Source organism: Chrysemys picta, chromosome 19 (assembly GCF_011386835.1).
Source record: "Chrysemys picta bellii isolate R12L10 chromosome 19, ASM1138683v2, whole genome shotgun sequence".
In the NCBI taxonomy this organism is placed as follows: domain Eukaryota; kingdom Metazoa; phylum Chordata; order Testudines; family Emydidae; genus Chrysemys; species Chrysemys picta.
In genome coordinates this window covers 4044753-4070980 of record NC_088809.1, presented here as the reverse complement: position 1 = coordinate 4070980, position 26228 = coordinate 4044753, and the positions used below count along the sequence as shown (strand labels likewise).

Genomic DNA, 26228 nt, shown 5'->3' with positions numbered 1-26228 from the left:
GGGTTCCCTTCTGCAAGGTGCTGAGCACTCTGGTCCCACCAGAAAAACCTCTAAGCATGACAATAGATCAATTGAATTAAATGGGATTACTCACGCAAGTATATTTAAACAAGAGTGTCAGTATTTACAGGATTGGGTCCAAAATATGGCTTTTGGTGCCTAGTTTTAAACTCCCAATCCCAAATCTGAAAATGTTGGCCTATCCATATAATGTCTGTGTACAAGTATCTTCTCTGGACACACAAAGAGATATATAGATATATGTAGCTATACAGACTCAGATATAGGTGTATATTATACAGCACATCCCTTTCCATTTGTAAAAAGCACCTGAAAACAGTTTTAAATTCTGCCAGCTGCTGTAAAGGACACCCTTAATTTAATGATGCTTCATTTGGCTTTTCATCTGGATTTACAATGTTGTTGCTTTTTATTATATTTAAAATTGTTGTGCTGTATCCAGAACACCTCCGGGGATATTTTATAAATAACATTATTATTAATTATCATTACTATTATTACAGCATTACAATCTCTCTTTTCCTCTGCCAAGACCTGCTCCCCAGAGATGGTTCAAAGCAAGATATGTTTTGTCTTGTTTTTGTTTGTCCTGCCTTATTTAGCTAGTCAGGCTCTTCAAAGCAGGGAACATGGTTTTTAATGTACAGTCCTGATTCACAGACAAATCTGCAGTCCGATATAAGCTTTGTAAGAACAATAATATTTTTTTCTCTCAGTCACAGTCAATTATTCAGCAAGTGAAGTTATGATGCTCTGCAAGAAATACAGAATGAATGAACAGCTGTTTCTGCTTTCTGTGCTTTAAGAATGAAAAAAGTTAAACAAAAACATAACTCTACTCACCTGAGTAAAATTATGCAAATGTATAAGGCCCTGATTCTGCAACGTGAATGGACCCTGTCCCCATACAGAGCTCATTGCAGGACCAGAATATATGTCACTAAACTATCATGACAGAAAGCGAGAGAAGAAACAGGGAGCCAGCCAAGGGCTTCTAATACACTTATTTCCTGTCTTTAAAGGGATGTGGTCAACTGACCAAATTATTATTTAAAAATTCCAGCCGACTTGAAATAGTTTGTCCTGAATTTTTCTTTAAAAATATTTGTACAGGTCTAATCATAATAGATCATTTCAACCAGCGTGAATTTGACTATTTACCTGAGTGTACAAGGGAGACAACAGAAACGGACTATACATAAAGTTCTGTCAAATGCAAACAAGGGAACAAACTGGGAAAAGAGAGGGAAATAATGTTTATCCCTAACTTCTTTCACTTCTATTAACCTGGGGTGTTGCCTGTAACTAGTGACGGTACAACAATTTCAGACACAAACATGAATTTCAAATAGATGGTGCTATGGCTGTAGTGATATAGTAAAAAAACAAACAAAAAATTAGGACAGTTAATGATGCTCTAGTGACATCTAGTGGCTACAGGCAGCAATTAATTTGAGTTTACAGACCAAGCATTAAGGCAACCTGAAATGCAATACCAACAACCATTTTGGCAAAACACAGTGCCTCCTTAACACTCCCACTTGAGCCTAGAGACTGCACAGGCTTCGGCTCAGGCCTGGCCATACCATTTGTGAAGAGACAGGCTGCCAGAAAAGGGAAGGTGGGGTTGTGGAGAGCTAGGACAGGAAGGAGTAGTCACAGAGAAATAAGCAGAGAGGGGCAAAGGGGATGTGTTGGTGGCTGAGTAGCGGGAGAGGTCAGTAGGAAGGTAATGTGAAGAAATTAAACACAGATCTTATCAATATGTAAATATTTGTAAATGACTGTATGAGTATCTTACTATTACCGAAAGATCCAAACCAAAATCCCAGAGCCAAGCAACCTCGACCCTTTGGGAGATTAGGATCTGGAGAAAGTAAAACAAAGATTTATGCCTGTCAATTTATCCAAATTAAATTGAGGGGGATCAATGGCCTCAAAAGGAGGCCAGACTGGAGAAGAAACTAAGATAGCCAAAAACCAGGGAAATGTTCAGGTTGTTTGTTTTGGATTTGGGTTTTTTTTGGTAGCAGTGACTAAATCACCATGATGCCATAGATTAAAAGCAGATGCATAAGAGAATTTACCATGGAACTTAAAAAAGAGAAAACCACTGTGCTGGACCTGATTTTCAAAAAGGCAGAAGTCCAGGGTCATGTGGAGAAAATATGTATGCAAATACAAGCCTAATTTTCATACAAAATGCATAAATGGATATTAGAGCAAGTAGGTGTTCAGTATCATGAGCAATTCACAGGGATTGCAGGTGCACGTTAGGTGAGAAATTGGCCCTAAGCTTCTACCCTTTTGAATATCAAGCTCAATGTTCTTTTCCCTCCTTTTCCTTTAGTCTTCCTATTTCCTACTTTTCCTCCCATATCCTGCTGCATCTTGTTTTCCTTGTTGTTTTCCTTCAAACTATTTTTCATCCTTTGTGTCTCCATTACTAGGTCCTCTGAAATCCTTTCTTCCAGATGTCCTTATTTTGTGATTCAAGTTTTTCTCCCTATCCATCTATTATTACCTCCAGGGTACATCTTCACTGGTGATGGGGATCACAGCACTGTTGCAAGTGACAAGAACCTTTTGGAGAATAAGCAGGTAACAATCAGAGGTTGTCTCCATCCCGTGTGGGTGAGCTGGTAGGTTGCAAGTAGGTTTTGATTTTTTTCATGCAGCTGGGCAGCTGTTAGTCCCTGCTCCAACTTCTGTGTGATGGCTGCACCAGCATCCAGCATTTCAAAGGCGACTTGCTTGTAGTATTGCTGGAGGTGTTTTTTGCCCAAGACCCTGGGAACAGGAGGCAGCAGTGAAGCAGTTAAAAACTTAGGTCTTGAGGAACAGCACAAGCTGCAGGACGAGCCTAGGGGTGTGTATACATGGGGAAATTGACTGGAACAGCTGTTGTGAAATAAGCTATTCTGCAATAAAAATCATTTTGTTTTGGAATAATGTGCCCTCATCATTCCGAATTAAAGCGACTTTTATTCCAGAACAGAGTGTCCACACAGGAAGCTATTCTGGAATCGCTACTGAGGAATAGCTTATTCTGCAATAACTATTCCAGTCAATTTCCCTGTATAGACAAGCCCTACATCTGTGGATTCACTGCACCCGCTGACAACTAACACCTCTGATCATGCGACTCTTTGTTGCTTAAATAAAAACGAATTTGATTCCAAAAGACTCTTTAGTTTTTAATTTTGTGTTACCCCCAGCTCAGAACTGCAAAAGCCCACCATAAAGGAGAGTCGATTTTCCATGGCATCTGGACATCAGACAGCAACAGGGCCTCTTCCAAGAAAGGGACACTCTTCAAACAGTTAAGCCTTTGACATAAACCTATTGTATTCTGACACTTCTCTCATTTGGTAGCTCTTAATCTTACGGGTTCCAGACATGGTACATTTGTGTTTTTTATTTTTATAACTGGATCTTGGCTGCAGTTCAGAATACGGATGTGCATGCGCCTGGGGGGAAGCCTTGAAAAGTCATATACCAAACCTGCAGACAAAGGGACAAGTTCTGTTCTCTGACATAGTAGAAATGGGAGTAACCATATTGATTTCAATGCCATTATTCTGTATTTTTGCCAGGGGAACTGAGAACAGAACTGGGCACCAGATGCTAAAATCAGCGCTAAAAGGGCAGAGCATCTGCATGCTCCAATTGGCTTACAGCTAGTCACACATTACCTCTTTTCAATAGGGATCCATCAAAACAAAAGGTTTCAAAATACTGGCCAAATTCACTGCAGTCTGAGGTGTAAACCTACCGAAGACAATGATGTTACACTATGGGATAATGTGACCCACTACTTTTTTTTTCCTAACTGGTGGTGCAACATCGATAAAATCACTACTCACCTAGCAACCTGCTGTCACAATTCAGGGCTAGCAGCACCTTTCAGCCCTCGCAGTCTCTGAGTGCAACCCCTCCAGGTGACAGATCACAAGCTTTTACCTCTCTGGGGTGGGATTCTTCCTCAACTCTTCAGATTGGGACCCTGTTTACCAACCGTGATTAGTGGATTCAGCTGCCCTTTCAGGGCTGTGACCAGTGCGTGAACACAGTGACATAAAACAGCCTTTCCAAAATCAAAGCATTGTTTAATCTCAACAGTAGGCACAAAGCATAACAAGAAGAGGGTTTTCAACACAACGAACAGTCTACACACATCTGTCTCACCTAAAGCTTAGGTAGGCCTACCTTATCCCAGGCATGCACTGCTGGGGTTGGGGGACAGTCTGTCTCTGTGACTGTCTCCTCAGAGCTCAGATTTTTACTCACTCCAATATTTTTTGTTCCAGTTTTCCCACTGGGATTCCCCCCTCCTCAGTACCCACCCAGGGGTGGAGAACCCAACATGGTCGAAGGTAAAGGGAGTGACACACCTGTTTTACTATTGCCAGTGGCGTTATCTGAAATGTATGGTCTCCCTTCCTGTGCACATGCAAGACAGCTTCTGCTGGAATTAACCCTTGGTTATCACATAGCTAGCCAACAACATAACAATCAGACTAACAGATGGAATATTAATAGTTGGTTACAGGCAACTTCCACATCCTTGACACCAGCCAACAGTCTCTGAGTGTTGAGTTTCTTAAAATTCCTTCATGCACATCAAACTGTCCTCCTCTGCTGGTCATTTTTCTGAGCAGGGAGCAGATTGAAATTTACAAAGACTCACTCCCTGGACTCTATCTTAAGGTGGGGGGTGATGGGTGAGATCCTAGGCAGACCCTCAATAAAACATGCTGGGTTTTCCCTTTCTATCAAAGGACTGGGATGACGTGTGTTTCTTCCATCTCTTCAGTCCACTGCCTTCCCTAATAGGCTATGGCGAAGATTTTCACGCCCAAGTACTTAGAGTTAGACACCTAATTTCCTTTTTAGCCTGATTTTCAAAGGCAGTGAGCAACTGTATCTGCAATTGACTTCAGTGGGAGCTGAATCAGCCATTACTCATCTGCCTAAATATTAATTTAGGAACCTGACTTAGATCCAGGCATTTGAAAATGTTGTCCTGACTTTCCTCCTTGTCAAAGACATTCCCCCACCTATGAGAGGCCAGCCCTGACAGGTGACAAGCATCTGCAGCTCCCTTAAGGAAGGGAAAACTGTCACTAACTGTGTAAAGTACAGTGCTAAACACAGGCCCAAGCTTGTTTCCGTTTACGCCAATGGCAAAGGTCCCACGGATTTAGTGGGAACAGGACTGTGCTCTACATTTGTAAACAACAGCTCATTATGCTTTCCCCCTCTTTCGGAACCTAACAAAAGAGTTTGGGGGATTGGAAAAGAAAACCCTTTGGAGTACACCATGAAGAACCATCTTTTTGTTCTGTGTTTGTACAGTGCCTTGCACAACGGGGTCCTGGTCCGTGACTAGGGCTTCAAGGTAATACAAATAATAAATAATAACCAATTTAACCACAATTTGCAGGTGCTGAGGGGATAGGGGTCTCTCTAGGGTTGGGGTGCAGTGACAGCCAGGGGGACGGGGGTCTCTCTGGGGTTGGGGTGGAGTGACAGCCGAGGGGGACGGGGGTCTCCCTGGGGTTGGGGTGCAGTGACAGCCAGGGGGACGGGGGTATCTCTGGGGTTGGAGTGCAGTGACAGCCAAGGGGGACGGGGTCTCTCTAGGGTTGGGGTGCAGTGACAGCCAAGGGGGACGGGGTCTCTCTGGGGTTGGGGTGCAGTGACAGCCAAGGGGGATAGGGGTCTCTCTGGGGTTGGGGTGAAGTGACAGCCAAGGGGGACGGGGTCTCTCTAGGCTTGGGGTGCAGTGACAGCCAAGGGGGACGGGATCTCTCTAGGCTTGGGGTGCAGTGACAGCCGAGGGGGATAGGGGTCTCTCTAGGCTTGGGGTGCAGTGACAGCCGAGGGGGATAGGGGTCTCTCTAGGGTTGGGGTGCAGTGACAGCAGAGGGGGGCGGGGTCTCTCTGGGGTTGGGGTGCAGTGACAGCCAAGGGGGATAGGGGTCTCTCTAGGGCTGGGGTGCAGTGACAGCAGAGGGGGGCGGGGTCTCTCTAGGGTTGGGGTGCAGTGACAGCAGAGGGGGGCGGGGTCTCTCTGGGGTTGGGGTGCAGTGACAGCCAAGGGGGATAGGGGTCTCTCTAGGGCTGGGGTGCAGTGACAGCCGAGGGGGATAGGGGTCTCTCTGGGGTTTGGGTGCAGTGACAGACCCCTGGTGGCGGCGGCGCCTGCCCGGAGCCGGGGAACTGGGATGGGCGCCTGCAGGCCGGGATGGGGGAGGACTTTCCCGCACGTGGCCAGGTCGGGCCCGGCGGGTCCCCGCAGCAGAGCCTCCCCCACGTGGCCGGACCCTCGGGGGTGGGGGGGGATCTCCCGGGGCTGGTGGGGTTCGCGGCCCGGGGACCCCGCTCCCAGCCGGGACCCCCGGCTCCGTCAGCGCTAGAGGCGGGGAGGGAGGTGCCGCTGTCGGGGGCGGGAAAGCGGCGGAGGCTCCCGGCTGCAGTTATATAAACACGGCCGCCCAGACCTCGCTCCTTCCCGGCTATGGAGGGAGTCCCCGTCCTCGTCGCCGCGACGCGCCCAGCCCAGCCCGCCTCGCTGCGGGGAAGCTGCCTGCGGAGGCTCCGCAACCTCCTGCCCGTGGGCGCCTGGCAGGAGACCCAGGAGCTGGCCAAGATCGGGGGGCCGGTGGTAAGGAGGCGGCCTGCCGCGGGGGCTCTCGCCCAGGGGCTGCGGCTCTGAGCAGCCCCGGGGGGCGCTGGTTGGGGGGGTGTCTGGTTGGGTGTCCCCCTAGAAGAGTTGGGGAGCTGGGGCAGGAAAGAGGCGAAGGGGTTAGGCGGTATCCGGATGGGGATTTCTGTAAGGAGCGAGGGGCTAGAGTGGAGCTGATGTGGGGTGAACTGAGGGAAATTGGGGTCTAGTTAAGTTCTCCCTCAAGGAGTTGGGGGGACTGCAGTGGTTAAAGTCACCCCCAAACCAGGACAGGGAAAGCTCACCCGTTTTGCTGGCGGTCGGTGCTTGTCTTGGCATTCCCTGGTAAAGCAGGATGTGTCCTCTTGTGATGGAGGCAGAAAATGCGACTAGGGAAGCAACAGCCACAGGGAATCAGTTGCTGAAAGATGATCCTGAAGCTCCCAATTTCCCCCTAAAAGAAACCGTGAGTGCAAAGAAATGTGCAAGTCTGACCTGCCTTAAAAAGGCCAGTTTTACTGGGTTGACAGATTAAAGTATGGTTTCAGGGTAGCAGCCCTGTTAGTCTGTATCCTCAAAAAGAACAGGAGTACTTGTGGCACCTTAGAGACTAACAAATTTATTAGAGCATAAGCTTTCGTGGGCTACAACCCACTTCTTTGGATGCATTAAAGTATCTTCGCCTTTGAAAGGCTGTGGGGTAAATTCTTTTTGTTACATTGGTGTCACTTGCTGTCTGCCAGAACTGCCCTGTCTTATCACTGCTTAAATGATCCATGATTTAGTTCAATGGTCAAGGCTCCTTAGCAAACCAAGAAATAAAAAATCAATGTTTGCGTTACAGCAGTGTCCAAAGATCAGACTCGTGCCTAGTACAGTTGCCTTTGGATCCAGGTGCAAGGAACATCCAAGTTACTTTCTTGGACCACGCCAAGAATTGAGGGCTTAGTTTTCTGCAGATTGATGCACAAGGCGCAGACCTGGTCCCAGGTCAGCATCACTCCTTGTGGGGAAAGAAGTTCCTTGTGTTTTTCATCACCAACCCCGGGGGCTAAGCGGCATCAGTTGGCTCCCAAGGAAATTGTCCTACTTGGATTCATCTTGCCTCATCACAACAGTAATGGCAAGGATGTAAATCCTTTAGTATTATCCCTTCTGTATCCTTTTCTTTAGCTTGGCCAGTCACATGTTTCTCCTTTCCTCATAGCATCAATGGCCCAGAACCCTTTGGGTTGGTTCTGCTTTGTTCTGTCTCAAGGGGATCCCGGGGTCAGTTGCCTCACTTCATCTCTCGTGGGCAGTTCCTTAAAAACCAAAGATAGATGAGGGTACATTCTGGCTGATGCCAAACAGGCCTTCAGGTTCCCGGGCCTCTTCTCCTCCCTAAGTCCTTGGCCTTTGGGACTGGGGCACTGTTCTGCCATTTTCTCTCTTTGGTGCTGACCCAGGCTACCCTCTCCGTGTCGTTTCTGCCCCAGAAGAAATGTGTGACTAGGATTCCATCCTCTCGTGATGTTGTTCTTGGACTGACGTTGGTGCTGTTGGAAGCTGAGGTGTTATGAGAGGCAAGATCAGAATGTTGCCTTAAGAGACGAGTGACAATCTGGCACTAGACTAGAACTCGAGAAACATGGATTCAATTTCAGGCTCTGCTGCAAACGTGCCTGTGTGACCTTAGACAAGTCATTTAGCTTGGCACCCACAATCGGAGGGAGATTTTCAAGCACCATGGGTGCTGAGTTCTTTCTGAAAGTCTGGCCCTTACTTTCTCTTGTGCCTCCTTTCCTGTTTGTAAAATAGAGATAACACTTCCTTTGTCCGTCTGGTCTTATTTAGATTGGAATCTCTTTGGGGCTGGGACTCGTACTATGTTTGGACAACGCCTAATACAATAGGATTCCCAGCCTCTGCTGAGGACTCAAGGCCCTGCTGTAATGAAAGCAAAAAATTCTTTTAATTAGAGATGGGGCCTGAACCAGCCCTGTGGATCCAAACCCCCTTGAACCTTGGCGTGTGTGAAACCTAGACCCGAATCTTGTGACTTGAGGCAGGCTCTTGTGTTTATCTGGCAAATCGACATTAACTGAAAATCTTCACCGAGGCACAATTCTCTTATTCACCGTCTTCTGAGACGTTTCAGACCAAGTGCTGAGGGGAGTATCAAACAGTAGTTGAGTCCAACACTGCGCCTTCACAACTTCCGAACACTGGCCTTTGTTTTTGTTGTGCCATGTGCCTCGCCGACTTGTGTTCCCAGAGTTATTCTAGGCCCCCTCTGAGCACAAACACTGCAACAATTAAGTGCAAAACACAGAGCCTGTGTTAAAAACAAGCTCCACATTTAGCCAAAAGTAACACATGTACATTTTCAAGCGAGTTCCTGCCCAGACACGTGGCTGGGATGCTGCTGAGGGCAGGGATGTGTCCGGGCAGGGAGATTACTCACTGAGTGGCTGGGGTTCTCTATTAGTTTGAACTCATTGAGTCCTGCTGGAAGTCTTCCATGGTGAGGGGGGTTTCATCCTTGGGGAGCTAGCTGAGAAGTCCCCCTCCTAAACAAGTGGATTATGGGAGATTCACAGAGAAACAGCCCTTGTGCTTCTGTACTAGGTCTGGCTCTTGCAGGTACTGTGTTGCCAGAGGCTCCCCATGGGGTAAAGGGAGGTTGGTGGCTTCCAAATTGCAGATTTACGAACAAAGGCCCAGGAGTATAATCCTGTCATAATCTTCCCCTTCCTCTCAGCCCTGTCTCTCTGCCTGGATTCTGTACCCCACTGGGCATTCACAGAGGGACTTCCAGTGGGCTAGGGGAGAGTGGGCGCCAATGGTGTAGCGACAGTCCTCCATCTTTCAGCCCTATCACATGCTCTCCAGACCAAGAACTAGGGTATTGCTGCCCCCTCCAGCCGTGGGGTGGACAATATGGTGGTTAGGTAGAAGTTACTAGTCTCATGAGTAGTTATAAGGGAAGTTTAAACACTTGGTGCAATCTTTTTGCCTGTTTTGCCCTTTCCTCTGTAGATACATTTACCTCCTGGAACCAAAGCTTAGAGTTTAAACCCCAGAGAAGAGAGATCTGCTAGGCGCTAGACTATAACAGTGGTTCCCAACCTTTCCAGACTACTTTACCACTTTCAGGAGTCTGATTTGTCTTGTGTACCCTTAAATTTCACCTCACTTAAACTACTTGCTTACAAAATCAGACATAAATATACACAAGTGTCACACCACACTTACTGAAAAATTGCTTACTTTCTAATTTTTACCATATAATTATAGCATAAATCAATTGAAATATTAATATTTTACTTACATTTAAGTGTACAGTACATAGAACAGTATAAACAAGTCATTGTCTGTATGAAATTTTAGTTTGCACTGACTTTGCTTGTGCTTTTTGTGTAGTCTGTAGTAAAACTAGGCAAATATCTAGATGAGTTGATGTACCACCGGGAAGACCTCCACTTACCCCTGCTTGAGAACCACTGGACTAGAACATCCACGCTGTCCACTGGGGGGAGGGCAGGCAACAGTAAGGTTTAAAAATCTTGCAGCACCTGACGGGTCTTCCGTTGCAATTGTCGCTGTGTCTTGCCAGACTGTAAGCTCTTTAGGTCAGGAACTCTCTCTTACAAGGTGTATGCAGAGCCTAGGACAGTGGAGCTGTGGTCTCCATTGGGGCTTCTAAGTGTAGTAGGAAGAGAGCCTGAGTCATAAGCTCTTGTATCAGAGGCCTGGTATGAGGCCTAAAGCTTGACCACTACTTTAGTTCAGGCCTTAGGCTTCATACCAGGCCTCTGACAAGGGCTTGTGTCTCAGTACAGTAGGAAGACAGCCTAAGTATTACTGTAATGTATAGACACACATGCAAACACGTCAAACTGGGTTTAAGTATTACTGTAACACTAACACACAGACAAAATCAAACGGACTTTATTCTGGGATTAATTCTAAAGTATTTCATTTGAATGCATCAGTTTATGAAATACCCTCCCTGCTGTTCCAGCCTAACCCCATGTCTGACTGGCTTCCTTCTCGTTTTTATACTTCCTTTCTTTCCACCCCAGTTCCTATCCCAGTTGTTGATCTTCCTGATCAGCGTGGTCAGCTCCATATTCTGTGGCCATCTGGGGAAAGCTGAGCTAGATGCTGTGACGCTTGCTGTATCCGTACGTATTATCCTGTTTTCCCTTACACATTTCAGTTGTGAGATGGATGGATCACAGTGATTCAAATCACCAGTTGTAATCCGGATTTAAATCCGCAAGCAGGAAACCTCGGTTAAAACGATCTATTTCAATCTTGTTTTGCATTGTACTTTTGTAGTTCATTTTTGAAAGAAAGGCTTATTCTCATTAGTTAGTAACCATTAAACGTGTTGATTTGCAACTAAAGATAGCCCTTCCACTAAATGTGGTGCTTCTCCTTGGTAACAAGAGGATATGCTATTATCTAGACCCAAGTTTGGAAGGCTAAAAAAATAGGCCCTGAAACCACCACTGCACCTCCATCCAGTTGGGGGAAAAAATCCAGCTGCTGTTTTTCTGAGCCTGCCTGGCAGCCTGAGCTTCCTCCTTCCCTGATGGGTTGCTTTGTCTCTTTGTGCTCTCATCTCCAGGTTATCAATGTTACCGGCATCTCAGTTGGCTCTGGCTTAGCATCGGCATGTGACACCCTAATGTCCCAGGTGGGGAACTGCCCTATGGCCGGCTCGTTTACTTGTTCCCTTTGGTTGTCTTGCGCCTGTAGAGGTTTTCCTTCTGGGGATGTGGGGGGGAAGGAGGGTTGAGAACTGACAATCATCATCTCACCCTTCCATTTGGCTGCTTCACAGCCCGGTTGGTCCTCAGAGCACATCTCCTCCCCCCGTCGCTGCAGATCCTGGGGGGGCTGCCCCCACCAAATGGAGGGGGTTAGCAACGTATGGGGCTGATCCAAATCCTTTGAGGTTAAGAGACTCCTATTGGCGTTGGTGAATCTTGGTCTGGCCCATATGTAATTTCTTGACAGTCCCTGCTGGGACCTGCTGACAGACCATCTCTGACCCTGGTGACAAGCTTGAGGCCTTTTTTATAAAGTCTTGCCTTGCAGCAAGGTCGGTTAAATGACCTCCCCTCCCCCACATTTATCTAACCCAGAGGTCCCCAATCTGTGGGGCACCAAGGAACGTTCGGGAGGGCGCAGCTGGGGCCCGGGCCAGCCCCCATGCGGGGGCGGGGAGGGAGAGCCACCCAGCCTGGCTGCCGGCCCTGCGCCCCAGCTGTTGCCCTTGCTGCTGGCCCCGTGCCCGAGCTGTGGCCGAAACCTTGGCCTCCTTACCCATCTGCATCTCCCCTCCCGGAGCCACTGCCCCACTCCTGGCCCTGGGGGGGGCTGGAGGGGAGCACGGACAAGGGTAAGGGGGGTGAAATGAGGTACGAAGTTTGTGGACCACTGATCTAACCCTATTTCCTCATACACCTCTTGCCACGGATAACTCACCTCTTGGTACCACTTCTCTTCCCCAGACGTACGGCGGTAAGAACATGAAGCGGGTGGGGATCATCTTGCAGCGTGGCACCCTCATCCTGCTGCTTTGCTGCTTCCCCTGCTGGGCTCTCTTCGTCAACACCGAGCAGATCCTGCTGCTCTTCAGACAGGACCCGGAAGTCTCCAGGTCTAGCGTGATATCTAATCCTGTCCTGTCCCTGCCTCTCAGCAGTTCAGGCTCTGCCCCTATTCTGACTCCCCTGTTGATCCTGACGACCATTCCAGCATAGTCGGCAGGCCCTTCCGTGATTGTGGTGTCCACGCCAGGACTTCAGGAGACCCTGAGTGGTGACGACAGGCCCCACAAGCCCTGTTTAGTCAGTCTGGGAGCCAAAGAACCAGACTTGCCTCCCTTCTTAGCAGATCAGCAGAGTGGAATGAGCCACTTAGACTCCATGCCCCTCTGTCCCTTCCAGGTCATGACTGAGTCAGCTTGCTGGGATAGGAGCACCTACACTGCTGATGCCCTGCTACACCTGCTCTCTGCATTGAGAAGACTGCTGTCGCCAGGGCTTTCACTCCAGCATCCTTCTCCAGCACTGGATTAAGAGAGAGACCTGTTTAGACACCATACAATTTTCCAAGTCACTTACCTTATAATGTCTGTCCCCTACTTGTCCCTGTGTGCAAGGAGCCCCAGGCTGCTGGTGGATTACCAGGCAAAGACCTATAGTAGAAAGCAGAGGGGGATTTTGGGTGCACACTTGCTTGGTTTGGTTCTTACTGTACTGTTAACTGGATGGAAATCACATTGTTTTTCCAGGTTAACCCAGATTTACGTGATGATCTTTATCCCAGCCCTTCCCGTAAGTTGCGGCTAAGGTTATTGTGCACTTTACCTTTCTGGGTAACGGGATGTGCTCCCTGCTCCGCAGAACATGAGAGGCCTGTGTGACTTATGGGGTTTTGACAATGTGCCCCACTTTATCTTAATCTTTAATACAGAGGTGCAGCCCCCCGAGACTGCAGGTCCTACCATGCAACCTTCCCTCTTGTCACTCAGCGTTGCATGCTGGAATCTTGTCACTCTTGAGCGTTGCATGCTGGAATCTGTAGTTTTTGCAGGCAGCACCTTTGCATATTAAATTATCTCCTAGGAGCACTGGGACCTGAGGTCTCCGTGGGCGATAGAGGCACCTGCAATCTCCTTGATTTCACACACATTAGTAGCTGCCAGGCACATGGCAAGGGGTCAGAACAGGCCTGGGTTGGACAAAGTGCCTTCCTGGCCATCTGAGTACCACGTTCTACTAGATGTGTTCTGGGGCTTTGGAGCACAGTCTGTTCACAAGTCCATGCTCTGTCCACTTTCTCTGAGGCTCTTGGGTTCCTTCATCCTGAATGGTAAGGCCCAGGAGGTCTCTCTGCAGTTCGGAGACCATCACCTCATCCCTGTGTGAGAGGAGATGTTCGGGGCCCAACTGAGGAAAGGGCACTGCTCCAAACAGCAGGAGAGCAAGACACCCAGCCAGTGTGGGGGAGAAGGGAAAACAAATGGCTGAACTTTGCTAACATTAAGGGCTCAGCAGCTGAACTAGAAGCATTAAAACAAAGCAGGGCGTAGGGACCTGCTGCAGTGTATTTGGTCATGTCACAGTGCTTTGGACAGGGAGTTGGGGTGGCTGAAGAAGAGAGGAATCTTGTTGTCTGTGACCTTAATTGTAACCCACGCCTGCCCCAGGACTGACAGTGGGGTGTCTAATCCCTGGATCCCCACTAAGTTATGGTAAAAAGCAATCTGTGGGAAGCCCTGTATGTCCTCAAGGTGGCTTTAATGAAATGGAACCTAACTCTCTCTGTCTTGCAGGCAGCGTTTCTGTACCAGCTGCAGACAAGATATTTACAAAGCCAGGTAGGGCTCCTGCTAGTTGTATAACTAGTTGGACTGTGGGACATAGCTTGAAACGTGTCTTTCTGACCATCGCGAAAGCAGAGGGTCACAGCTCATTCCCTCCCTGCTGGAGGCACAGCCTGGGAAACACGGCAGAGGATTTGTCCCCTACGATGGTGGGAGCGCAGTGTTTCCTGGCACTCGCTGTCCCTCTTTCAAGGTCAGAGCTGCTTTGGTGAGCTCTAGAGGGAGCTGATGAAGCCTCGTTGGCTGGAGAGATGAATCTGTCCAATACAGGGCCTTTGAGGGGTGGAGAGAGAGCGGGTGATGGAAGGCCCAGTTCCATCCCCGTCCGTTTAGGAACTTTTGTGCACTAATTGTTGATTTCAGTGTTGGCCTCCCAAATGGCAGGTTCTGCTGCCTTCAGGTCTCCTCTTCGCCTTCAGCATTATCTTGCCTTCAGCTGGACCTGGCTGAAAACTCTGTCTGGTCAGGAGATATCAGCCTGGCTGCCTCCTGGGGCCCTGTAGGTGGCTTAATTCCCTCCCAAATGATGCTGTTAGACTTAGAAATGGCTGCTGGGTTCCTAAACTGGTCCCAGCAGTTGGGGATCTGGCTGTGGCACTTGGGAAACTCTCTTTCAAAGACACTCGCTCTCCCTTCCAGGCAATCATCTTGCCTCAGATCGTGACGGGTGTTGCAGCCAATCTCCTCAACGTGGCCATGAACGCCTTCTTCCTGTATGCACTGAAGCTGGGAGTAGTGTGAGTATGAACGGGGTCAGAGACTCCTGGTCGCTGGGTTTTAGCGAAGATCCTGGGACCTGTTCTCTCATGGGTGTTCCCTGACTTGGTAGCGCTGGTCTCTGTCCGTGGGTGCACCCAGCCTGTAGAGAATTGAATCAGCCATGATTGCCAATGGAAACGCCTGTTTGGCATCACTATTATTGAGGGCCGTGTGCTCCTAGCAGGCCATCATGATGCTACACTTCATCACAGGCAAGTCCCTTCGGTCCAGGGCAGTGGCACACAGGCTTGCCAAGATGTGTCACTGGATTGCACACGCGAGTGCCTTGCTGAGCTGAGTTATGGTTTAACTAGGGGCTACCGCTCAGCATGCAGGTGCATTGGGAAAGCTGCGGCTGGAGAGAGCCAGGACTGGAACAGCAGGTGGGTTCTGCATATCGCTCCCAGTGCATTAGCAGAGCTGTGTGCAAAAGCTTCCCCTGCCTCAAACCTGATCAAATGCCGGCTTATCCTGTTCTTTGAATCCATGCAGAGTAAATACATAGGAGTGGGGGAGGGAATGATCCCCAGTTTAATAGATGTGCCCCTTGTAACCATTCAACCCTCTCTCTGCAGGGGCTCTGCTTGGTCCAACACTGTTTCCCAATACACCCAGGCTGTTCTCCTCTTCCTGTACGTGTGGTGGAAGAAAATACACGTCAAGACCTGGGGAGGTAGCGTAGGTCTCCGTCCTGTTATATGTTACTAGGCTGGTCCTGCGGCTGTTAGAACAGAGGGGAGCCTGGCCTTGGTTTCTGATGCCCTGGAAGCCAGGCCTGTAGATTTTGTATTCAAGGTGCAAATGTGTTAGCTGCTGCCAGAGGATTTCCCCTCAGCCTCTTCATCTGAGACTCGTGCACAGTGCGTGGAGCGTGGGGGGGATTGTGGCCTCTGGCTCATGCCTAAGCATGGCCCTGAGCTCAATCACTCTGAGCACGTTACACCAATGCATGGGACTGCAGAAATGGCTGGCCTGGGGCCCGTGGAGTTCTACTGTGGGGCTTGTGGCTGCTCTCCTCTGTCATGCTGAGCTGCCGCCTGTGGAGATTACAACTCCAGCGTCCTGCGGGGACCGAGGGAGGCAGTTACTCCACCTTCCTTATCCCTTCCTGCTTGTTGTTGCAGGCTGGACCAGGGAATGTCTCCAGGACTGGGGGTCTTTCATTCAGCTGGCTGTGCCCGGCATGCTCATGAAGTGTATCGAGTGGTGGACCTTTGAGATTGGGAGCTTTCTTACAGGTGAAAGAGCCCTCTACGAATGCCTGTTCCCTTCCCCACATTAGCAGGAGTCTCCTGTTCGTGCTGTTTTGGGGACCATCCCAGGTGGCTGAGCAGACCTTCATGATGCCCCCAGAGGCAACTCCAGCCTCTCATCCTGTCCTGGGTTTGGTAGGCTGATCCTCCACGGCTGCTGTCAGATCACAACCCATTAATGTCTTCCCCCAGGAGTGAGGGTCTCTTTTCATTTTCGTTTGCAAAACAAAAGCTGTGCCTCTTTCCTAGGTCTGATCAGTATGGTGGAGCTGGGAACACAGTCCGTAATCTACGAACTGTTCACTGCAGCGTACATGGTAAGAGCCCGAGCTTGCGAGACACGCTTCGTGTCCGGATCGAGGCGCATTGAGACCTCGAGGGTCCCAAGACTGGAATAGCAAGTGGCACTGCAAGACGGAGGAGGGTTGGCAGAGCCATGGCAGGGAGCAGAAGACTGGCATAGCAGGGGCTGCTGCCTGTCGAGGCGCAGATGTATTGGCGAACCCGGGGCTTGTGGTGGGTGGTTCCGAGGTCTGGAATGGCAGGGGCTTTTTAATGCACATCAGGACTGAGGTGCGTTGGCAGAACTGACATGGGAGGCACTACAGGTCTGGAATAAGAGGGTGCTGCCTCTGATTGGTGCATTGAAAAAGCTAGCGCAGCCCCTGCCTGTTGCACTTCCCTTATGTCTGTGCTATTACTCCAACAGTCATGGATGCTAAACCCAGCAGGAAAATTCTTCAAATCAGTGAGGACTTGCTGCCTTTCTAGCATGCTGCAGTACTTACCCCAGGGCATAGATAGCTTGGGAGGGTCATAGACAGTATGAAGAGGTGACAGGGTGCAAGTTATGCTGGTTTGTACTGATCCTTCCTGCAAGGGGAGAGCTAGATTGCTGCAGGCTCTGCCAGCCATTGGCGTCCTGTCATGATCATGGTCGAACAGACTCCAACCACAAACACATGGTCTCATCTGTTTCCTCGTGCTTAGGTGCCACTGGGCTTCAGCGTGGCTGCCACGGTCCGAGTTGGCAACGCCTTGGGAGCGGGCAATGCAGAGCAGGCAAAGAAGTCCTGTATAACAGCACTGCTGTGCACAGGTGGGCATGTTCTCTCTCCAGTGCCTGCTGGAGTGAGGTTTTCCTGGTGGCCCTTAAGGGGACAGCACCAAGAGGAGAAAAATTCCTTCCCTGTTAACTACTCTGTTACAAAGGCTTAATTTCCTTTTCACCATTGGTGACTCTGTGTAATATCAGTTTGCAGCTGATTAAACTAGACTGGTCTCTCTTCATAGCCGCTTCTCCTGTCTGGGCCTAACCCAGCAGCACAGGGCTTGTGCAGTGGGGCAGTGCTCCAGCATAGAAGAGAACTTCTTAAATTAAGGGGGATGGGAGACAATCCTCTCACTGTTCAAAAAAATAATTAAAGGGCAGATTTTCAAAAGGGCGGCGGATGCAAAACTGCAGCAAGATTGTTTCATGTAGGGGTTGGGGGAGGAATTTGCCATTGTTCAACTCTTTTGAAAATCTGACCCTAAAAACATTTCTGCCGATACTAGGTTTTGTACCCTGCCCCAGACAGGTTTTTTTTTTTTTAATGAAGCCTAAATTACAGCCATTTTTTCCAATCTATCAATAATACGTGCTAAGCACTTTAAAATCCCCGCCTCTGAGAATTTACCATCTAGAGTCTCCCTTTTAAACTTGATATTATACCTGTACCGGATGTTGCTGTGACTCAAATAAATGTAGGGCTGGAAGAGACATCGATAGGTCATCTAGTCTACCCCACAGGCAGAGGCAGGACTAAGTTATCTAGACCATCCCTGACTGGTGTTTGTCTAACCTGCCTTAAAGCCTCCAATGATGGAGATTCCACAACTTCTCTAGGCAATTTGTTCCAGTGCTCAACTTCCCTGACAGTTAGGAAGATTTTCCTAATGTCCAACCTCAATTTTAGGGCTGTCAATTAATCGTAGTTAACTCAAGCAATTAACTAAACAAAATTAATCGAGATTAACCGCAGTTTTAATTGCACTGTTAAACAATAGAATAGCAGTTGAAATGTATTAAATATTTTGGATGTTTTTCTACATATATATTGTATTGTGTGTTGTAATTGAAATCAAAGTGTATATTATTTTTATTACAAATATTTGAACTGTAAAAATGATAAAAGAAATAGTATTTTCAATTCACCTCATACAAGTACTGTAGTACAATCTCTTTATCCTGAAAGTGTAACTTACAAATGTAGATTTTGTTTTTGTTACATAACTGCACTCAAAAACAAAATAGTGTAAAATTTTAGAGCCTGGAAGTCCATTCAATCCTACTTCTTGTTCAGCCAATCGCTAAGACAAACAAGTTTGTGTACATTTACAGGAGATAATGCTGCCCTCTTCTTATTTACAGTGTCATCAGAAAGTGAGAACAGGCTTTGCATGGTACTTTTGTAGCTGGCATTGCAAGGTATTTGCATGCCAGATATGCTAAACATTCATATGCCCCTTCTTGCTTCGGCCACCATTCCAGAAGACATGCTTCCATGCTGATGATGCTCGTTTAAAAAAAAATAATGTATGTATTAAATTTGTGACTGAACTCCTTGGGGAAGAATTGTATGTCCCCTGCTCTGTTTTACCTGCATTCTGCCATACATTTCATGTTCTAGCAGTCTCGGATGATGACCCAGCACATGTTCTTCATTTTAAGAACACTTTCACTGCAGATTTGACAAAACACAAAGAAGGTACCAATGTGAGATAGCACTCACCCTAAGGTTTAAGAATCTGAAGTGCCTTCCAAAATCTGATCAGGATGGGGGGGTGGAGCATGCTTTCAGAAGTCTAAAGAGTAACACTTAGATGCAGAAACTACAGAACCCAAATCACCAAAAAAGAAAATCAATCTTCTGCTGGCGGCATCTGATTCTGATAATGAAAATGAACATGCGTCGGTCCGCACTACTTTGGATTGTTGAGCAGAACCTGTCATCCGCATGGATGCATGTCCCCTGGACTGGTGGCCGAAGCATGAAGGGACATACGAATCTTTAGCGCATCTGGCATGTAAATAAAAATATCTTGCGATGCTGGCTACATCAGGGCCATGTGAATGCCTGTTCTCACTTTCAGGTGACATTGTGAACAAGAAGCAGGCAGCATTATCTCCTGCAAATGTAAACAAACTTGTTTGTCTTAGTGATTGGCTGTACACGAAGTAGGACTGAGTGGACTTGCAGGCTCTAAAATTTATATTGTTTTATTTTTGAATGCAGGGTTTTTTTTTTTTTTTTTTTTTTACATAATTCTACATCTGTAAGTTCAACTTTCATGGTAGATTGCACTGCAGTACTTGTACTAGGTGAATTGAATATTTCTTTTGTTTTTTTTACAGTGCAAATATTTGTAATAAAAAATAAATAGAAAGTGAGCGCTGTACATTTTGTATTCTGTGTTGTAATTGAAATCAGTATATTTGAAAATGTAGAAAACGTCCAAATATATTTATTTAAATGGTATTCTATCATTGTTTAACAGTGGGATTAAAAAAATTAATCGTGATTTAAAAAATGTAGTCACTTGACAGCCCTACTAAATTTCAGGCTGATTTTTTTTTTATGGGGTTTTGACAGTGGGTTGAGGGTTTTGGGGGGAAAAGGGGGTGTCGCTGTTAAAGTATAGCCTTCAAATTCCTTGGAAATGGGGACTGTCACTTTTTATTTTTTTTAATTTCTTTGTGAAGGTGGGTCACATGCAGGCCTTATTTGGACTGTACTCCTCAGTAAAGAAGGCTCAGTTAAGCTCCTCTATGGAAGATCAGGCCTACACTGTATTAAACAGTGAACAAACATGTTACCAACAGCCCAGAGATCTTGGCCCCAAACAGCAGCCCAGGAGAGGAGAACAACGTGGCACTTATCTTGATCAAATCCGCTGTTGCTTGACTGTCTTCCAGGAGTGTTTGCCGTGGTGGTCGGTGCCCTACTGGGATCCTTGAAGGACGTAGTGGGCTATATCTTCACCAGCGACAAGTGGGTAATCTGATTCCATCAAAGACGATTATTTAACTTAAAGGGCTTTTCTGGAACTGTTTTCCAGTTGCTGAGTATGAGGGACAGACTGAGAAGCAGCCAGTTGAGGATGGGGCGTGTTATCCTAGATCTAGCAAGCCCACCCCCCAGAGAATCTCCCCAGCACAAGAAGCCATTGGGTAGCATGGGTTCCAGTGTAAAACACTACAGCACCACTAACTCAGCCCGACCTAAAGGCCGTAGAAAGAGTCCCACTGATTGTTGTTGGGCTTTGGATCAGGCTCTTGGTGACTTTGTCCATAAGTGGCGGCGAGTCGGTGTCCGAGCTAGGATTAGAAACCAGGAGTTCCTTGCTTCCTGCCCTGCGTTCAGCCATGCTGCTTATATCACGCTCCAGACTGATCATTACATCTTTCTCCCAACAGAGAGATTATTACCTTGGTGTCGAAGGTGATGCTGATATTTGCTCCCTTCCACTTGCTTGATGCAATAGCAGTGAGTATTTTAGTGCACCAAGCTACATACTCTTGATTGGAACTGGCTGGCATTTTCTATTGTCTTGCATCCTTTGACGCTTCCCTGCAGTCTGCTAAAATTAAAGGGAAAAAATTCCAGCTGCATCTGAAAGCAGCAGCCTGTGGCATCATGGGGCACTTTAAACCCCAGGGTGCTTGTAGCCATCACTTGTTGTTACAACCAGGACGTCCCAGCTCCTGCCACCTAAAGGTTTAAAAATCTGGAGTCAAAGTTGCCTCACTTGGATGACTTACGCTAGTGCTTTGATTCCTATTTAGACACCTAAACACATGGCCTGATTTCGCGAGGTGCTGAGCACACACAAGCTCCCGATAGCACCAAGGTACGGCCATTGGTGTCGTACTTTCAGATCTTTTCGCACCCACCAGTTCTCCACCCCATGGAAACATTGGGGTGCCCACTGCTGCATACAGAATAGCAGATCCAGGACACTCACAAGGACAGGTGTACCAGCTGCTACACCTCTTGGTATGTGCACTGATCCGCTGCTTTTGATACTAGCTCAGGCAGGAATCTTTATATACAAGCTCCTCGTTGGAGGGAAATTTGTGAAACGGGACGTCAGCCCCTCTCGGCTCTGTGGGCTCACACTGCAGTATTGCCTTATTAATAGCTACCAAGCTCCCCTCTCCCCCCGGGTCCATCAGGTTCCCACTACATGCCAGAGGCCAGCAAACATGGCTCTGACTCATGCATGTTTCCATAGGCTACGTGCGGCGGCGTGCTGGGAGGGACCGGGAAACAGAAGATCGGCGCCATCGCCAATGCCATCGGGTATTACGTCATCGGCTTCCCCATTGGAATCTCGCTGATGTTCGCCGCCAAGCTCGGGGTACTAGGTACGTGTGTGGCTGGCGCTGAGCGCGAGGGAGGCTGAATATCCTGACTAGTTCAATTGACTGTCATTGCTTATATTGGGCTCAGTCCTGCACCTGTTGAAGTCTGTAGGAGTCTTGCCATTGGCCGCGACATGCGGAGAGCTGGGTCCGCTAGCTGTACACGTCTGCTCCCAGGTTTAACCTCCCCAGGGCCCCAACTCCGCGACGCATGTGTTTCAATTCTAATGACTGCAATGGGACTTGCGCATATGACTGAGTCTGGGCTCGGCTAAGCAGCTGCTTTCTGCAGGGGCCTCCAAGGGATGGAAGCCTCCCTCCGACTCCAGCATTTGTGTCGTGTCTTGGGTCCAGCAATTTGAAAGGAACGGACACTGAGCCAAGTTCTTCTCCATTGCCTTCAGAAACTGGAGTTCAACTCCAAAGAAATCAAGTTGTATTTGTGTGCTGACTTAGTAACACAAATTCAACTTTATGGAGCTAACCCAGGTAAGAAGGACGAGAACTCGGCACACTGTCCTGTTATTAAAAGATGCACTAAACGTTGGGTCCAGTTAACATAGGAGCAGGTCTTCCAGGCCTACTAATGGGACTCCATGATACTGGCCTTGACTCCAAGTTGTGCATGTCTATATATCTCAGGATCAGGTCTGAAGTATTAGGAAACCAACTAGACACGTGGAGTCAAATGCAGATTCCCATTCAAGTCTATGGAAGTGCTACCACTGACCTGGATTTCCCTTTGCTCCAGGCCTGTGGATAGGGATGGCCATCTGCATCTTCTTCCAAGCCCTTTCCTTCTTGATTTTTGTCTTGCGCATGGACTGGAAGAAAGCTGCAGAGGAGGTAAGACTCACACTCTCTCTTTAGTTGCTTCCAAAGACCGTGGGTCAAATCTTGCACTAGTGCAAATCACAGACCTCCAGGGTACTGTACTGGTGTAACTGCACAATCTGTCCCTCTGGTTCTGTGGTTCAAGAACTGCTTCCCGGCAGGATTGCTGGGGGGTGAACGCCTGCAGTTCACTGGTTATAAACCTGAAAAGGAGGCAGCAGAAGGGTCCTGGGTTCAGAGTCACTTGTTGATCATGGAATTCCCATGTTCCAGCTGAAGACCTAGAAATCCGAGCTGGGCAGGTCGGCTTGGATCCTGTCTAGCCTAGCTCTGGGGCAGGGCAGGATTATTCCCTGCAGAACATTCTCCAGCCTGAAGGATTGTCCCATTAGAAGTAATGGCCTTGTGGTCTTGGAGGCAGTTCGGGAGAGTCTGAGGGGTTGGAAGGACACCTGAATAACAAAAGGCTGGCTCTCTCCAGGATCAATGGAGCTGGGTGGGAGTGTGTATAACATTATTAGCTTATCTGAGTAGTCGCCTGCCAGCTGGAAGGATCACAAGACACCCAACCGAAGAGCCATTTCGCTTTAGATCACGCTGTCAGGACAGGGTGTCTAAGATGCGTCCAAGTTCTCCCCTTGGGCCCCTGTCAGTATTGTTTCTGTGGGGTCTTCCACTGCATCCAGTGCTGTGGCTCTGGTTGCCTAGGGGGCCGTTGTGGGGCTGAAAGAGTTTAAGAAGTGATCCCTGCTTTCCATTGCAGCTCTCTGGGCTTGCAGTATTTGCCTGTGTCTGCACTGAAAGTCTCTCCTGGGATTGGAGATCTTCTCCTGTGTATAGGAAACTAGAGGAAAGATTCCCCGTGATTCCTCCTCTTACCGGCTCATCTCTAGGGCTTTCCTTTCAGGGACCTCAAAGTACTTTTCAAATGTGAAGGGCCTCAGATGAAGGGAGCTTCAATGACTTAAGCTTCCCAACTCCTTTATTGTCTACATTAACCCCATTTTATTGATGGGGAAACGAAGAGTCAGAGGTAAAGTGACTCTCCGAAGACAGCAGCTCAATGGCAAAGGTGCAATTAGACTCCTAGTTCTAGAGAACATCTAAACCACATGGAATATTTAACTGTCTCCATTGCAACATCAACAGGATGGGCAGTTGTCGGCGCAACAAGCCGATCTGCTCTTCTGGCAACTTTCAATCCCATTCTGTACCGTCTCTTCTCCTGCCTCATCCCTGGAGTAGCTGAGTGCATTAGGCAACATGATTAAACCTCTGTCATGTGTGGTTTGTTCCCTCGTCCTCTGCCCACAGTGAACACCGTGTTTAGTGTCGGGCTTGATGGTGGTAGGGTTTTTGGTGGTATGTTCATCCTGCCGTGTGTCCCTGGCTGGTTGCACTGTTGTCTGTACAGGGTCCATGGCGATTCTGACCTCGTTCTTTTTATTATCTTAGGCTCAAATCCGAGCAGGGCTCAAAGAGCAGCCGGTAGCAGTGTCCTCCAGTCTTGCTGGAGCTGATGAAACAGGCGATTCAGGTACGTGGCTGTAGGCTGGGACTTGGGGAGGGGGCTGCAGTTCTCTGATGCCCCCTGAGCTAATGCCAGCAGGACGTGCCAGTAATGCCTGTAATACAGAGAGGCTCTGTGCCTTCTATTGCCACGTTCCATGGAGCCAGCCCCTCTGCACAGCCAGGAAGAGCCCGGTTTTGCATAAGGCACGTGTGGGGTTAAGTGCCAAAGTAACGTACCCTGTGGCCCGATGCTATTCAGCGGGTGGACTGTGGGAGCTTGAGCAGTGCAGCAGATTGGGGATGGACCCTGTGCATGGGGGTGGGTTTTCCCCTGGAACAGGGCAGGGCAGGGCCCCACTGATATCCGAGCTTCATGGTCTCGTAGCAGACTAGCAGCAATACCTCTGTGTGTGAGCATGGTCTTGCTCACACATGTCCCTCCCACCCTAAGTGGGTGGTCTCCAGGCAGTGCCTAACAAGGCCCTTCACCTGGCGGGAAGACAGAGATTGAGAGCTGCAGCTCTAGCCTTTGGCAGGGACGGGACCTAGCCTGGCATACAGAGGGCCTGATCCCGAGCGTGGCTCCCACCTACGCCAGCGGGGACTGAATCAGACCTCTGTTATGTCAGCCAGCCCTCGCCCACTGCTTCCCATTCAGTTTTGCATGGCCTCATCTGGAGTAGCGCTCCAACGGCTGCTGCTCCTAACACCGCTCTCTCTCAAAGCAGACAAACGAAGGCCAGGCTCATCCAGGTAAGGAAAGGAGGGTTAGGATGATCTGTCACCAGTGCCCATCCCAGCCATGGGGCGAGTGGCTGGGAACCACTGGCTTTCAAGCTTTGCAGCTTGTTTTCCAGCTCAGACCCTGCCTGTTCCAACCTCCCACGTGTAACCTAATTTATCTGCCACACAGAGTATTTCACAGTTGAAACGGCCATCCAGAATGTGGTGGTTTTGCCTGATCCTGTCTCCAGGAGCGAGAGCCAGCCAGATCGCCAGCTCATCCGGCAGGAGGACTCTGCACCAGGCTCCATCTCTCCAGGAGAGAACGTCTTGGCGGGGGAGGAGCTGATCTGCCGTCGCGGGCTAGCTCTGGCTGTGGCCATTGCAGTCCTGCTAGTGGGGGTTGTAGTCCGGCTCCTGACCGGTAATGGCTAGGCGCAGCAGTGTGAAGACTGGGATTAGTGGACTTCGGCACGAGGCCATGGTCGGGTGCTCTAAGAAGGGTGATGCTGGGGTGAAACAGGATGCTCATCCATTCTGCTAGCACGTCAAGGACCACTTCTCTTGGCATTATGGTGAAGTCCGAGTGTTCTGTTTAGGACCCCTGATTGTTCCTGTTTTAACAGGTTGGGTGAGGGCCCAGCACTCATGCATTCATTGCACGAATTATACTGAATAGGGATGTTTGCTGATCCCTTCTACAGCAGTATGACGGAGCCAGTAGGGCAAGTCCCCAACGTGGCTGATGGACAGATTGTACAACACTTGCAGAGAATGGGTACTGATGCACTGACCGAGACGCTCAAACGTTACCAATGGTTCACTGTTTCCTGAGCCTGAGAAGTATTTGTTCATGTCTTTTATGTTCCACTGCTTGGTCAAAATACAGAGTTTTCCCTGAATGTGCCGTGTGCCTCCCATGTTATACTAGAGCACTTTTTACATTTCAGAACTTGATCTGGGACTCTCCTATAATGCAACACAAAGCAAACGGAGGGCAAGTGTTGCTTTGTTGGAAAGCGTTTATAGAATCACCTAGCAATGGCTGGAGCAAACTGACACATGCACTTTGTGTGGCATTCTCTAGCGTTCACCAGGCATGTTGCGTAAAGAAATCTTCTTTCACACTTTTGGAATCCAGCATTTTGATACAGTACATTTTTATGCATAAACATTCAGGTTGTTTCATTGATTTCAGGGGTTGCTTCCAGATTGTCCTGATGTTACTAGTTTCTAGTCACCCCAGCATGATCCAAGAAAAGTATCATCAGGAAAATGTATGGCTGGATCTCGTAACTATGCATTTGGTGCTATGTACTCCAATGGACACATTACTAGCAACCCACTTTTCTTCTGGATTTTCAAGCCAGAGCGATGCACGCAGCACAACCTGCTCTATCATCGCTAACTGGTATTGAAACAAATACAACGGTCTCCAGTTCGTTAGACTGAGTCCCATTCCAACAAACTGGCTCATCCTGAAACCAACATCTCTCCCCTTAAGCCGCTGCATCCACATCACTGAGCCATGCGCACGTGTTAGCAATATGTCTTGAACTGCCCTTGGCTACCGTTGCTTCGCTGGCTTACTACAGAAGTGGCACATGGTTGCAACCGGGTCCATGTGTGTGACGCCCTGCTGGGATTCTTCTCCGGCTCCCT

General features: G+C 48.5%; 1 protein-coding gene and 1 long non-coding RNA gene across 4 annotated transcripts; one reads left to right on the top strand and one right to left on the bottom strand.

Annotated features, from left to right (window-relative positions):
- Positions 1–1098: 1098 nt before the first annotated feature.
- On the bottom strand, positions 1099–7134 carry LOC112059630 (uncharacterized). Its single transcript, XR_006176298.2, has 3 exons — positions 6997–7134; positions 3888–4027; positions 1099–2811 (listed from the first exon to the last, which is right to left on the bottom strand). It is a non-coding gene; the product is annotated as an uncharacterized LOC112059630 (long non-coding RNA).
- LOC101939938 (multidrug and toxin extrusion protein 2) lies at positions 6355–25468 on the top strand. 3 transcript variants are annotated; one of them, XM_005298161.4, is made up of 17 exons: positions 6355–6691; positions 10759–10860; positions 11310–11378; positions 12199–12347; positions 12984–13026; positions 14028–14072; positions 14718–14815; positions 15413–15510; positions 15962–16075; positions 16340–16407; positions 17081–17189; positions 20049–20124; positions 20550–20619; positions 21368–21500; positions 22249–22343; positions 23787–23868; positions 24757–25468. In XM_005298161.4, the coding sequence occupies exons 1-17, from the start codon at positions 6545–6547 to the stop codon at positions 24999–25001; spliced, it is 1743 nt and encodes a 580-aa protein (XP_005298218.2). In that variant the 5' UTR covers positions 6355–6544; the 3' UTR covers positions 25002–25468. The 3 variants fall into 3 exon arrangements, with proteins under 3 accessions (XP_005298218.2, XP_008167181.2, XP_023961684.2); XM_024105916.3 differs by having other exon boundaries at positions 6654–7157; XM_008168959.4 differs by lacking the exon at positions 22249–22343 and having other exon boundaries at positions 6408–6691.
- Positions 25469–26228: the final 760 nt, after the last annotated feature.